General features: G+C 45.1%; 1 protein-coding gene and 1 non-coding gene across 2 annotated transcripts; one reads left to right on the top strand and one right to left on the bottom strand.

Moving 5' to 3' along the window:
• Positions 1–6,392: 6,392 nt before the first annotated feature.
• Positions 6,393–6,495, bottom strand: LOC113463503. Its single transcript, XR_003387838.2, has one exon. It is a non-coding gene; the product is annotated as a U6 spliceosomal RNA (small nuclear RNA).
• A 4,694-nt stretch (positions 6,496–11,189) lies between these two features.
• Positions 11,190–12,031, top strand: LOC120113268 (vegetative cell wall protein gp1-like). Its single transcript, XM_039134216.1, has one exon. The coding sequence runs from the start codon at positions 11,278–11,280 to the stop codon at positions 11,719–11,721; it is 444 nt and encodes a 147-aa protein (XP_038990144.1). The 5' UTR covers positions 11,190–11,277; the 3' UTR covers positions 11,722–12,031.
• The last annotated feature ends 2,431 nt before the right edge of the window (positions 12,032–14,462 follow it).

Genomic DNA, 14,462 nt, shown 5'->3' with positions numbered 1-14,462 from the left:
GTTGGTCCTCTGTAACAAGGTTTCATCAAATCTTCAGTATATCACCCCACAATATGTTTTCTTCTCAATATTCCAAGGTTTCTTCACTTGTATTTTTATCTTTTTTCGGGAAAATTGGCCAGCAAGTTCGTCAAGAAAAGTGCCGTATAATATACTACAAAGATGGGATGTTTCTAGAATTTGCATCCCGCCCACCCATCAGAGCCACTTTAAAAAGTCAAAATACTTAGGCCCCACCATTCCTTTTTTTTTGGTAAAAAAAAAAAAATCTCTCTGCTTTTGGTGGCGTGCTCCTTTTTTTTTTTTTTTTTTTTCGCTGAAGCGGGTGCTTCATACAGTGCATGTATGAATACACCCAATAAGATCAAAATACAATATCTCGCGGAGTGCCAGTGGCAGCTCCCCCTCCTCCGACCAAAGGGCGTAACCCGAGTGGTGGGCCGCATAGGCGGCCACCCAATCAGCCGCCCCATTGGCTTCTCGAAATACATGCTTGGTCTGGATGGCCCCCCTATCTCTCATCATCCTGACTATATCGCGGATCAAGGGGTGGTCTAAGCTCTCACCCCTCAACCCCTTCTGAATCCATCCAATGACAGTGGCTGAGTCGCCCTCCAAAATAATCGAGCTGGTCCGCATCATCGCCCGTGCATGTCGAAGACCCGCCCAGGCTGCGCGCAGCTCTGCTCCCGGGACTGATGTAACGAACAACTGGCAGCCGCCTGCGGCCACGACCCTGGAGTGCGGGTCCCGTATGACAAAACCTGCACCGCCTCGTGTGCCGCCATCCAGCACAGACCCATCAAAGTTGACCTTGAGGAAGCTCGGGGGTGGGGGCTCCCAGGTGAAAAACACCATCTGAGGAGCTGCCGGAGCAAGGGGGAACCCCAGGTGTCCCGAGCTGTCAAAGGTCTGTCTAAGGAAGGGATATGGCTGATCTCCGCGGCCTGTGCTCGAGCAAGCTCTGCTGCAAACCTCGGTGACACCCTGCGCTTGCCGAGAGTACGAGCATTCCTTGCCAGCCAGATCTGAAGGGCTGTGCAAGTCGCTCTGATGCCCTCCTCATGAGTCTGCTGACTAGCTAGCCACTGCCGCGTCACCCTAAGGAACTGTATCCGCGCACTTCGGGCCCCCTGCGGGATCCCTGTCCACTGCCATGTCGACCTCGCCCAAGTACACTGGAAGAGCACGTGGTCCACTGACTCCTCAGCTCCGCACGTCCCTCACTCCGCAGGGATCCCCCAGCCACGCCTGCTCAGCACTGCTCTCGTTGGAAGGCGGTCCCAGAACACCTTCCACAAAAAGAGAGCTGCCCTCGGGTGGAGGCCGGACCTCCAGATCCAAGCGCAATCTGACCCCGGCTCGTGCTCTGGCTGAATGGCGCGGGAGAGGTCTCCCAGTCTAACACCGGCCCGGCTCGAGGTGCCCCATACTCTGACATCCGGCCCCCCACATCCTGGTAGCGGGAGGGACCGAATCCTCGCAGCTAGGTGTACCCAGAAGAACAGCCGTAATCTGGCCTCGTCCCACTCTGCCCCTCCTGGTACTAGGAGATCGCACACCCGTAGCCCCTCCACTGCCTCTGTATCAACCATGGTCGGCCAGCAACTCAGGGGAAGGGTGTCCACCCACGAATCACTGGTCACATCAATACTCCGGCCATCGCCGATCAACCACCTGGTATGTGCCGCAACTGATGGCAGGTACCTCCCGATCTCGCGCCACATGAAGGAGACTCGACGACCGGTCCGTGCTACTGCTGAGGCCTCCCGACCATATCTGGCTGCCATCACCTGACTCCAGAAGCCGTGTGGCACTAACATAAACGGAGCCGCGTGCCGAGCAATGAGTGCCTCACGCCTCTCTATGAGGGACTTGATGACCCAAAGATTGATTTAAAGATTGATTTTGATGATCACAAAACCTTGAAGTATAAATACTAATGTTTGTGTTGCAAGAAGAAAGATTATTTATTTTGCAAGGAACATAGCAAGTTGGAAGAATTCAAGAAGGCCTCCAAAGCTCTCAAGAAAAGTTAGAAGAAAGCCACACCTCATTGGCCCAAGATTCAAGTTCAAAGGCTTCAATTTAGAAGAGCAAGTTTTAAGAAAAATTCAAAGGAAAGGCACTCGAGTCGACTCCTACAGTTCCGAGTCGACTCCAAGGAGCAACAGACAGCCGGACAGAAAGATTCATCTCAGAACCTGTCAACGAGTCGACTCCTGAAGAGCGCGAGTCGACTCCGATGTTCACCGAGTCGACTCCAGGGTAGTATGAGTCGACTCCTAGGAGTCACAGGCAGAAAAGTCTGAGAGCAGTTTTCGGGTCTGAGATTCGAGTCGACTCCAGTGGAACGCGAGTCGACTCCGATGGTTGGCAAGTCGACTCCAAAGAAAGTGAGAGTCGACTCTCAGAGGAATACAAGGAAAAAGACAGAAGACCAATTTACTGACTCTCAGATTCGAGTCGACTCCCGCAATACGCGAGTCGACTCCTAGACACCGCGACCCCAAAGAAGACAGAAGACCAATCTGCTGTGTCTGAGAGCCGAGTCGACTCCCACAAAATCCGAGTCGACTCCGAGGCAGCGCAACCCCAAAGACAGAAGACGGTATTTTCGTCTCTGAGATGCGAGTCGACTCCAAGACAGTTCGAGTCGACTCCAAGGCAGCGCGACCCCAAAATACAGAGGATCAGTTTTCGGGCTCTGAGAGCCGAGTCGACTCCAAAAGAATCCGAGTCGACTCGAGGAAGAAAATCAGAAAGTATGTCCTCTGAATTCATGGGATGAGCCGACTCCGAAAATGCCAAGTCAGCTCCAGATGTTGGCGAGTCGACTCCGGGTTAAGTCGAGTCGACTCCCAGTCAAGGATGCACAATAATTCAAATTTGGAACAGTGGCCGAGTCGTCTCCAGTAAAGCACGAGTCGACTCCTGCAACAGACGAGTCGACTCCTGATCGCGCGAGTCGACTCCGATCCCAACGGTAATATTGTCAGGAAGTGCAGACTGTGTCCAACGGCTCTATTTTTATCTCTAACGGCTATATTCTTGTTTCCACGCCATCAAAAGCTATAAAAACAAGAGGAGAGCTAGGGGAGAAGTTATGGAAGTAGGAAAGAACATTTAGGAAAGAGATTTCAAAAGATTATAAGAGAAATCTCCCATAAGCACAAAAGGGCCATTCAAAGCAAAATAGAGAGAAGAAGAGCATCCAAGTGAATCACAAAGCTTCCTCTTCATCCGTGTGCTGCCTCGGTGATCCTCTACTTCGTGCCAAATCAGAAGAGGGTCAAGTAAAGAAGCCGAGCTCCTTCATCTTCAAAACTCGGTTGAGGGCTTCTCTTTATACTATTTTGTTTATATTGTTATATTTGCTTGTTTAAGAAGCTTTGATTTGTTTTAAACTTTGTTTTTAATATCTTGTAACTTGATTCAATCAAGGGATTGAATCAAGGGGTTAAGGTTTGTTGGTGAGCCAAAGGAAAACCAACGGTGTTAAGGTTTGTTGGTGAGCCAAAGGGAAAACCAACGTTGTAAGGTTGTGGTTGGTGAGCCTTTGGGGAAAACCAACTGGGTTGATTGTGAACCCGGAAAACAATCGTTGTAAGGTTGTGGTTGGTGAGCCTTTGGGAAAACCAACTGGGTTGGATTGTGAGCCCGTGAAAACAATCGGTAGGTTCTAGTCGGTGAGCCTGTGAAAACCGACCGAGTTCGTTGTGCGCTCGTAAAACAACAAGTTGGGTTGTGAGCTTGTAAAACAACCGGCTGTAATCTGTAGGATTATAGTGAAATTTCCAAGAGGTCTTGGGGAGTGGATGTAGGTGCTGGGGTGCACCGAACCACTATATGTTTGTTGTATTTGTAATGCTTCTTGTTATTGTCTAACGTACACACTTACTCACTTAGATAAATTGTATGCTTAACTATTATCCGCGAATTCTTTAGTAGCAAGCATACTCAATCAAGTCACATTTTATACATCAAACTGTTGCTAAGTTTAACTTTCACTGTGCATCTATACAACTTAGCATAATTAATCAAAAACTTTTAGAAGTAGGTTAAAAGTATTAAAAGACCCAATTCACCCCCCCTCTTGGGTTGTATCTACTGGGCAACAGGACTGCACCCCTAGACCACCCTCGCTAGTAGGAAGGCAAACCTGCTCCCAAGCTACCAGGTGCACTCCATGGCCTCCACTATATGACCCCCACAGAAAGCTCCGAAGAAGGCGCTCGATCCTCAGCAGAATCGTCTTCGGTACCACTGTGTTGGCCATAAGGTACACCGGAATGGATCCCAGCACTGATCTAACCAATGTCACTCTCCCCATCATGGATAGGGAGGACGCCCTCCATCCCTCCAGCCTGCTCTGGACCCGCTGCACCAAGCCCAAGCACTCGGCCACCCGTAGCCTCCGACCCGTGATAGGGACGCCTAGGTAGGTCAACGTCCCCTCCTGCTCCGGTACCTGCAGTATCCCTCTGATCTCCTGTCTGACTCCGCTCTCTGTGCTGGGGCTGAAGAAGATGGCAGACTTGAGAAAGTTCACTCTTTGACCGGATGCCGCACAATAGTCTGCCACCACCCTGCGTAGGACCCGTGCCTCTGGAATCCGTGCCCTGGCCAAGAGAAGACAGTCATCAGCAAAGAGTAAGTGGGAGATAGGTCAAGCCCCCGGTGCTGGAACATAGGCCTCCAGCTCCCGGCTGGCACACACTCCCTGCAAAGCACGGGATAAAATATCAGCACAGATGATAAACAAATAAGGGGATAAGGGACATCCCTGTCGTAACCCCATCGTGGACTCGAAGAAAACTAATGGAGTGCCGTTGACCAAGATAGAATACTTTGGCCCCCGGACACACCCCATAATCCACCCAATCCACTGCATGGGGAAGCCGTACGCCTCCAGTACCCGCTGGAGAAAACTCCACCTGATCCTGCCGTAAGCCCGCTCCATGTCCATCTTGACTGCCATCAGGCTGTGCCGCTTCGATGCTCGCCGAAGATCCCACATCATTTCCTGGGCTAACATAACATTATGAGAAATATTTCTACCAGCTACAAAGGCCCCCTGCTCCTGGCTAATGATGCCAGGTAAAAGGGGCTTCATCCTGCCCACCATAATTCTTGCCACAACCTTGTATAAGGTTGTGCACAAGCTAATGGGCCTAAAGTGACAAGGCTCAGCCGCATCCTGGCGCTTAGGCATAAGCGTGATGAAGGTGGCCTTCCAATCCTCAGGCATCGCTGCCTGGGTGAAAAAGCACTGAATGGCCTCCACCACTGCTGGTCGGATAATACCCCAATACCGCCGGAAGAAGAAAGGGGGGAAACCATCAGGTCCCGGGGCCTTGTCAGCTGCCAAGGCCCAGACCGCCTCATGCACCTCCTGTGCCAACACCGGTCGGATCAAGGATGCACACTCAACATCACCAATACCCACGTCCACCCATAGAGGGTAGTGACCATCATGGGCCTCCTAATCCTCTGTCCATCTAGCGCGGAAAAAATCAAGCAAGACCTGTCGAATGGCAGGCTCACCCTCCACCCGATGGCCAGACCCATCGCGCAGGGAATGGATCATGCTCCGTCGTCTCCGAATGACCGTCGTCCGATGAAAGAAGCTAGTATTACGATCACCCTCGCTTACCCACTGCACACGAGATTTCTGTCTCCAGAAAACCTCATGTTGCCATAGCAGCGAATGGTGAGTCGCAAGTAGGCCCCGAAGGTCGACCATATCGTCCTCCGGAAGCACGCCCCCTAGGTCTTCCTTCCTTTGCAGCTCAGCGATCGAGGTCTCTATCCCCTCCAAACGCCGGAAAATGTTACCCACAACCTCGCGGTTCCAACGGCGAAGGCGCCTCTTGGTCAACTCAAGTTTGCGCGAGACCCGCTGCATGGCATCCCCGTGCACCGGGATCCGCCACGCGTCGCGGACAATATCCCAAGACTGGGGGTACGACAGCCAAACCTTCTCAAAGCGGAAGGGGCTGTGGTGGGTGGGACTCAATGAGGTAGAGAGTAGCAGAGGACAGTGGTCCGAGGCAATCCGAGGGAGGTGACTGACCCTATAGGTGGGGAATCGAAGGATCCAATCTGGGGACGCAAAGGCCCTATCTAATCTCTCCCAAACCCTAGCACTGCCAAGCTGATTATTGCACCAGGTAAACTGTGGTCCAGAAAAACCTAAGTCTACCAGGCCATTCCGCGACACAAAATCACGGAACTCCCTCCTATCCACTCTATCAGTAAAGGCAGCGCCCCCCCGCTTCTCATTCTCACTCTGGATACAATTGAAGTCACCAACCACAACCGTCGGGATACCCTGGGCGGCCAGGTTGGTGATCTCCTACCAAAGGACTCTCCTAACCCTGTGATCCGTGAAAAATTTGGACCATTTCTTGATTTATGCGTGTCATCCTTACGCAGGGGCCATGCTAATCTACTCTGTATCGTTCCAATTTTATCGGATGTCTCCGAAGAGACTGGTGGCGTGCTCTTCGTCGAGGAATCTGATAGCTGTCCAACAAAGTTACACTTCGCTTTGATTGAATTTTTTTTTTTTTTTTTTGGTAAAGACGGCTACTTATTTTATATAACTCTAACGTGGGATGATCATCATCATACCTATTCGCCCTCCGGATCCAATCGATCACTATAGATGAGTCCCCCTCGAGGTACACCCGCTCGACACCAAGTACCTGCCTAGCATAGGATATACCCTCTCAGGTTGTCCGCAGTTCTGCCCCGACAACTGTAAGAACTGGCGTGCGCCGCCCTCTTGCTGCAATCATCCTACTAAGGTGGTCCATGATCACAACTTCAACCCCTCCAGTCACACCATCCACTGATCTACTGCCGTCGAAGTTTATTTTGAGATAGCCAAGGAGTGGGAGTACCCAAGAAACAAGGGCAAAACGGAGCGCTGAAACAACGTGAAGAGTACCTCAGATGTCCTTAACCATCCCAGAAGAAAATTGGTAGGGAGTAAACCTTGCAGTTCTCCTCCAAGAAATGTTGAAGTTCACCTTGGATCTAGCTTTTGCTATTTTTCAGAAAATCAGTCATAATTAGTATAAGCTCCTAAAAAAACAAAAGTATTTATAACTCCAGCTTCTTCTTATCAATAAATACTTGATGAGAAGATAGTACATTATTAACAAGTTATAAAACAATTTGGTGCTAAACTACGTGAAGCTGTAGGTAAAATTTGCCTTTTTTTTTAGCCTCCATCACAATCCTGTGCATGAAGCAAATATAAGCTTAGAGAAATCGTCATGTATACATATATCAGAGTAACAAATGAGAAATGAGACAGCAATCTATATATCCAAGGTTGTCTACCGAGACACAGCTAGGCTATAGAAGTAGCTTATGCTCAATTCCATAATTGACTCTATTAGAACTTGCTTGTTTGCAAATAATTCAGGCTTAAATCTAAAAACTTTGCTGAAAGTAAAATTACGTAAATTGCTCGTGTTTGACTAAATGAAATTTTGATCTAAAACTTACAGTATAATATATTTATATAGACTTTTATCGTAAAAATGTATTATATAGAATCAATATTGATCTAGTTGCAAAAGTATTTGTATTCTGGCCATGAAATTGAAGGTTCAGATCATCTCAGATTTAATATGCTAGAGTCTTATATACCCCAGTTCTGAACAGCTTCAGTCCAAATCAAGTTGTTTTGGGTAAAATGAGCTTGGATTGAAAATAAAATGAAAAAAATTAGAACAACCGAAACAACAAGCACAAAAATTTGCTTGATCGAGAAACAAGCCTAGAAAGAGCATAATCAATGCCATTCAACACATCTTTCTATAGACCATAGCATCTTAAGGTAAACTTAAATAGATGTGAAATCAAAACAGCCCTCTTAAATTGAAGGTGGTCCCAAGTTCCAAACTTTGAAGTTGAAAATCGAAATATTTACACCAGATAATTTACATTTGATGTGTCTTTTCTCTGGAAATGAAAAGAAAAAAATATGTATTGTTTAAAAAATCTTTGCATTTATACCCTACAAATATGTGATATTGTATATTTTTTTCCTAAAATCATCATTTACTCATATTCACCTCAACTCTTTATGTTTTTGCAACTATACTTCTTCCATTAGATTTTTGGCTAGTGTGAACAAGTATCCATTTTAAGTATAAAATGATCTTATCGCTCTTTTGCATTAATACTTCTCAAAGAAATTTGAACATTTATTTTGTATTGTAAAGAGATATTTTTATGTAAATATTTAAGAGGTATTGACGCAAACCAATGATAGTCACATCTTTTACTTAAAATGGTTATTATCTAGCATCGTCGATTTAAAATTTAACTGAAGGATACCATGGGAAAAATTGAATTTATTATATAAAAATATTTGAAAAATAAGAGAAAAACAAAGAAAAGAGAGAGAGAAAATTGATTTTATTTTTTTGTTCCATCACATTTCGTACATCTCAGAGGTTATATATGCTCATGTTCATGCTCTATATAGAAAAAACAATATAGAAAAATAATACTCACTAATATAATTTGTTATATGATCCCTAAAATTACTTTAACAAAATCATGCTGACAAAGTAAAATAATACCAACCGATATAGAATCATACTAACAAATAAAAATAATACTAATGATAGTGGATCATGCTAATAAAGAAAAATAATATGAGCTAATATGATTGTTACGTGATCCCTAAAATTATGCCAACATATTCGAGAATAAAATAAATTTTGAGATATAAACATATAATATCCTATATTTATAGGATCGCATATATAGGTATATATGTATGTATGTGTGAGCATATATGTAGAGAGAGAGAGAGAGAGAGCGAAACTTATGTTGTTAGTCTAAATAACACATCTAATAATAATATAATTAAAACATTCAACATGAGATATTGGATAAGAAGAAGATAGACGAGGACATATCATTACCTCTGTTTTGGGATCTCGACTCAATGATACCTGGGATCAGGGCAGGGGCTTCGGCCCCCCTCCACCCCCCATTGCTTGGAAGCTTCGCTGGTGGTTGCAATGGATTGTCAGAACTGGCAACTCCTGAAGACTTTAACCTTCTCAATTATTCAGGCCTCTACCTTCCAACAATTATCTTCCATGTGGTTGGTGCTGAAACTTAAAAAAATTAAGAAAACAAAGAAACCCCTACCTTCCAGGTTCCAGCCTCGCACAGTTTACTCCTGATAAATGACATTCTTTAAGCTTCTCCCACAATAATTAGTGGCCCCCATTTCCATCATTGCAGGTATTGTTAACATCCACCCTTACATGCCATCAGATGCTTTATGGATGGCCATCACCTAGTCATTCTTACATAAGTTTTTTTCTTTTATTCTGAGCTTGGTGACATGCTAATTATACTAATCCTAAAACTATATCATGTTACATTCAAATCATCTTGAATGCTGACAAATCTTTCCTAAATGGTGTGGTTCACATCTATCTTGAACTTGATCCTGCCAACTTTGCACTTGCAGGTCGAACTGCATGCTAACATCCACTACCATACTAGTTCCTAAAAAAATCTATTGGTGTGTATATTTTGCTATCAAACTATTTAGTATTGTGCTGTAGATTAATCGTGGATGACTCTAGTAAATCAAAAAATTTCAGTAAGCATTGGCAAAAAAAAAAAAAAAAAAAACGCAAGTTATATGTCACTACAAAATAGGGTAAATGGCTCATTTCCAACTACCGCAAAATACTTCCAAAAATAGTAGTTTGCATCCTAATTAGGATTATGCTAGTTCATGCTTGAAAGCTAAACTGCATAGTTAATATACATGTATACGTATATGCATACATGCATATATATATATATATAGAGAAAGAGAGAGAGAAAGAGAGAGAGAGAGTTATAATTTGCCAGACTCAAGAAGATCTTGATTTAAATCTGATCATGTTTAGATTGGACGATAAAATCTACATATTGATATGTGATCTACTATTTTTAAACTATTTACACATAAAAAAATTATATAATTTGTGGCCACCAATTCACACGATTTTCGGTATATAAGTAGTTTAGAAATAGTTAATTATATGCACCGACTATACCAGACTAACTAGAAACTAAAAAAAGAAGCTGGATTAATAAAAAAATTAGACCCATAGGTGATCCATTTCCAACACTGCTCGAAATATTCCTTGTCAAGTTAGATACGATCCTTCTCTACCATGAATACAACCTCATGGGACATTTTTGATGGCACAATGGCAGCAGTATCCTACAGAACCTTACCCTTAAAGAAAGAAGGGCACACATCCCTCCATGCTCCATGTGCTCTTCACGTTATAATGCTAATGCTACACCAACCCCAAAATCAGAACACATAAAATAATAATCAGACATAATTGGCCAAAATTAATTTATGATTTGCCCCAAATAAATTTTAAAAAAATCCTGTTCACCCGTCACGCTTTCTGTCCCCCTTAATCAAACTATCTCAACATCCAACAATACCAATTCTCTCTCTCCCCATAAACTTTCAGCTATTAGAAACCAATTAATAAATACTAGACCAAGACCCCACAAACGGCCAGCAGCTTCCTGATAAGCTTCCAGCTGCGGCAAACGCGACCTTTTGTGCAAGTCCAACCCTCATGAAATTATAACCGTTAGATCACAATCAGATGGCAAATGGAGAACTATTTTTCATAGGATTTAAGAAGAGATCAGGACCCGTTAAAGAAGCTTTTGAAGTTTCCACCTGCGGTAAAGTGTAGCTATCTGTGCGTGCATCAATCGTCATGAAATCATAACCGTTAAGATTACGCTCGGAAGACGGTTTGGAAACTAAATTCTAAACGCGGAGACGCGAACGTGGGTTAGTCCAAATTAAAAAGAATGTTGTATGACAACAATGACCCATCACCATCCAATCTAAATCGGACGGGCAAAATAGCTGTCATTCATTATCATACACTCCAACCGCCGTTGCCCTACCATCCAAAATTATCACAAAATATAATATAAATACATACTAATTATGGATCAAAAAATAAATTTTAGTAAGTATGAAGGAACAAGTTGCCCTCCCTTTTATTTATTTATTTAATTCTTTATTTATTCCAATGTATAATAATTACTTTAATTAATAAAAAAATACCCTTTTGCACGACTTTTCTCTCCCTCTCCCCCTCCCCCCTCTATATACCCTCCTGGCTTCCCTGTGCCCTTCCCACTAAACCGTAGTCCTAATCTCTCTCTCTCTCTAGTCGGTTGCTCTCTGAGGCTGAGATGGCGGTCGCCGGTGCTCGTTTCTCGCTCCTCGCGGTGGCGCTGGCGTTGCTTGCTGTGAGCTCCTCCGCCCAGGCCCCTGGCGCCGCCCCCATGGCCCCTCCAACTCCGGCCCCCGTCCCGTCGCCTCCCCCCGTGTTCCCCGCCCCCGCCCCCGCTCCCACCCCCGCGGCTCCGACTCCCAGTGCTCCCGCCCCCTCCTCCACGGCCCCCACCCCGGCCCCCATGTCCTCTCCCGCCCCCACCCCCTCCCCCACCGCCCCCGTTCCATCTCCCACGGCCCCAACCCCGTCGTCCACCTCCCCTCCCGCCCCCAGCCCCATGTCTCCGATCAGCCAACCTCCCACCACGCCCGCCGACGGCGGCAGCTTCGCCACCGGTCTCCGCGCCTCCTGGATCTCCGTCGCTGTGGCCGCCGCCGCCGCCGCCGTCTACGCCTTCTAGATCGATCTCTCGTTGCGGCGGATGCTCGATCGGATGATCGGACGGTGGTCATCGTCGCTGGATCTGTTCTCTCTTATTTTTCTGACCCGATCCGTTGTTGTTTTATCATCCCATCATTATTCTTGTCATTACCTTTTTATTTATTTCTCCCCTTTCTTAGTTTTTCCCTTTTTTTAATTTTGTGGGTTTTTCTTTTCGCTGTGGTTGTAGGCATGACCGAGTGCGTCTGAGTAGTGGTGGTGGTGGTGGTGGTTATCATTGTTGTTATATCATTATTATTTTAGTGATTCTTTTTCCTCATTATTCCAAACCTACCCTCCCTCTCTTGCTCTTTGCTTAAATCGCGTACTAATATATATGAGGGCAAGATGGGAAATTGGATAACGCGGAGATTGGAGCGGGACGAAAGAGGCGGTTCGTGCTTCGTGGTGGATGCCGACTTTAGTTAGTGGAGAGCTTTTCTTAGTCTTCTGCATCTCTCCAAATTTTTTAATTAATTAATATATTTTTAGGAATAAAAAAATAAATAGGTCACGAGGGGACGCAGGCCAGCTGTATGGCAAAATGGACCCCAAGGCCATGTGCGTGGGCTTCGGAATCCCATGGCGCGTGGTTAGAGATATTAAAAAAAGTTAGACATGGTGGCGACTAGGGAGAGACTCAAGAGAGATATCTCTAGAGAGGGGGGAGAGGCGGTGGAAGCCAGGTGGCTGCACGTGTCGGTGGTCTAGGTGCGGGGGAAGGGAAGGGATGGTTGAGATTTGTCGTTGACGAGGGAGGGAAGGGGATGTGGCCGTGCGCGCGTGGAGAGAATTATGGTTTGGTGAGAACGGGAGGGAGTTGGCATTTGGTTGTATGTGTGATGATGTGATCTGTTTTAGGAGAAAGTACTAGGGATGGTCGGTGGAAGGTAGCAGCTAGCCTGGATTTCTAGAACCGTCGCGGGCCGGGTTTTCCATCAAGTCAAATTTTTTCCATTTGTAAAAATGTTGTGGTTGGCTTCGCTGGGCATATTGGAATCAAATAAGCATCCTTACAAGTTATATCTCTGATCAGATATTATTTTGTGCTGTAATGAATGATGAAATTGTACTATTTCTACATACCAAGTACTTTAATTTCGATGATGCATTAGTATATTTCGGTGTGTTAATGTTCTCATACCATCTGTTTGTGCTATCCCACTCAATGACGAGCAAAAGGTAGCCGACCGTTGATTAATTAGGCTGGATGGGATTGCTCTCCATGGAGAACTTGTCCTGACTGGACCTTCGAGGATAGTAGGGTGCATCCAAGAACAGTAGTGGATAAAGTATTGGTTTATGCTGTTGAGGCAACCAGTATCATTGTTGTGATAGTGTCTGGATTGGCTAGAGACATCTGGAGCTCTTATTCAAGTTATGTAGTGGCCATGATAGTTTTTGTTTTTTGGGAGTCTCCCACCACCTAGCTTACTAAAAGTAAATTTTGATGGTAGTGTTTCGGAGAGTGCAAGTAATGGGGAGTGGGCTTTGTGATTCGAAACTACGAATCCAGGCTCGTAGCAGTTAGCAGTCGATGCACCTTCGATGAGTCTGTTAACGGAGTAGAGTTGAGAACTACATGGAAAGGCATAGCGCATGCGAAGCGTGTGTTGGGTGCAGATAGTATCTACTTGGAAGTTGACCCGACTACAGTGATTGACTGGATTCAGGAATGACACAACAGTGATAATCAGTATCCACTGCTTCAAAATATCTGTGGGATTTCGAGGGGAGGCTTTGACGACTTCCAAATCACTCATATTTTTCAGAAAACAAATAGTGTCGCCGACTGGATTGCTTATTTTGCTGCGCATCACTCGAAAGAATTTTTTTGATACTGTTTGTGTCACTCTTCGTCAGCTTTTTTTTTTTTTTTTTTTTTGTCGGATAATTCTAGATGCCCTTACGGGACGTCTGATGTGAGCCGTTGGTGTATTAAAAAAAAAAATTTAAAAAAAAAAAAAGAAGGAGAAGAAGGAGAGAGATAACTTGTCCTTGCGGGACCTGGTGGTGGTATATGAGGGCCATTTACTTGAGTACTCCTGTAACTTAGAAAGCTCTTTTTCCGCATGGTACCAGGGATTCATGTGAATCGTGGGAATTGGTGCCCTACCGAGCACTGTTGAATGTTGACTTGTCAAATTTGATAGAGTTTATGTGCAGTAATGCGAGTGCCGAAGCGTACGTAATTGCTGAGTTAATACTCTCATACTAGAAATTTAGCAGGTGATTGATAATCCAAGGGTAGCCGACAGCTGTTCGTTTACTTAGTATGGTACTTCTCATGATGGCTTGCTGTTGGGGCAGGTCGAGGGCTCAAATCTAGGTCCTCGATCATATATTCTTCTTAAAAAAAGACAAAATCTAAGAGCCAAATTATTTTGGGCATACGAGATTTCATGTAAAAACCATGGGAGTTTAGATTTGGACAGGCGGATATTCTCATTGAAAACTAAGGTGGTGGAAGTTGTAACGAAAGAAGCCTTCAGATTGTTCTCACCATGGGAAGCGGCAGATAGGAAGCTAGCTACTTATCTAAATTAAACCCACGAGAAGAACATGCATTGATTCGGTTTGTCTTCTTGTTGTTTTATGTTGCTCTGCTATGGGACTCTTGTCTTAGTATGGCCTCTGGCTAAGGAGGGCTGCAAATAGGTCGGATTGAATCGGAGTATGCTTGAATCTGACCAAATTAGGTTTTATGTACGGATCTTGATA

The sequence above is a fragment of the Phoenix dactylifera genome, chromosome 15 (assembly GCF_009389715.1).
Source record: "Phoenix dactylifera cultivar Barhee BC4 chromosome 15, palm_55x_up_171113_PBpolish2nd_filt_p, whole genome shotgun sequence".
NCBI lineage: Eukaryota > Viridiplantae > Streptophyta > Magnoliopsida > Arecales > Arecaceae > Phoenix > Phoenix dactylifera.
Note: the sequence above shows the minus strand (reverse complement) of the source record. Positions and strands in the feature narration are given on the sequence as shown.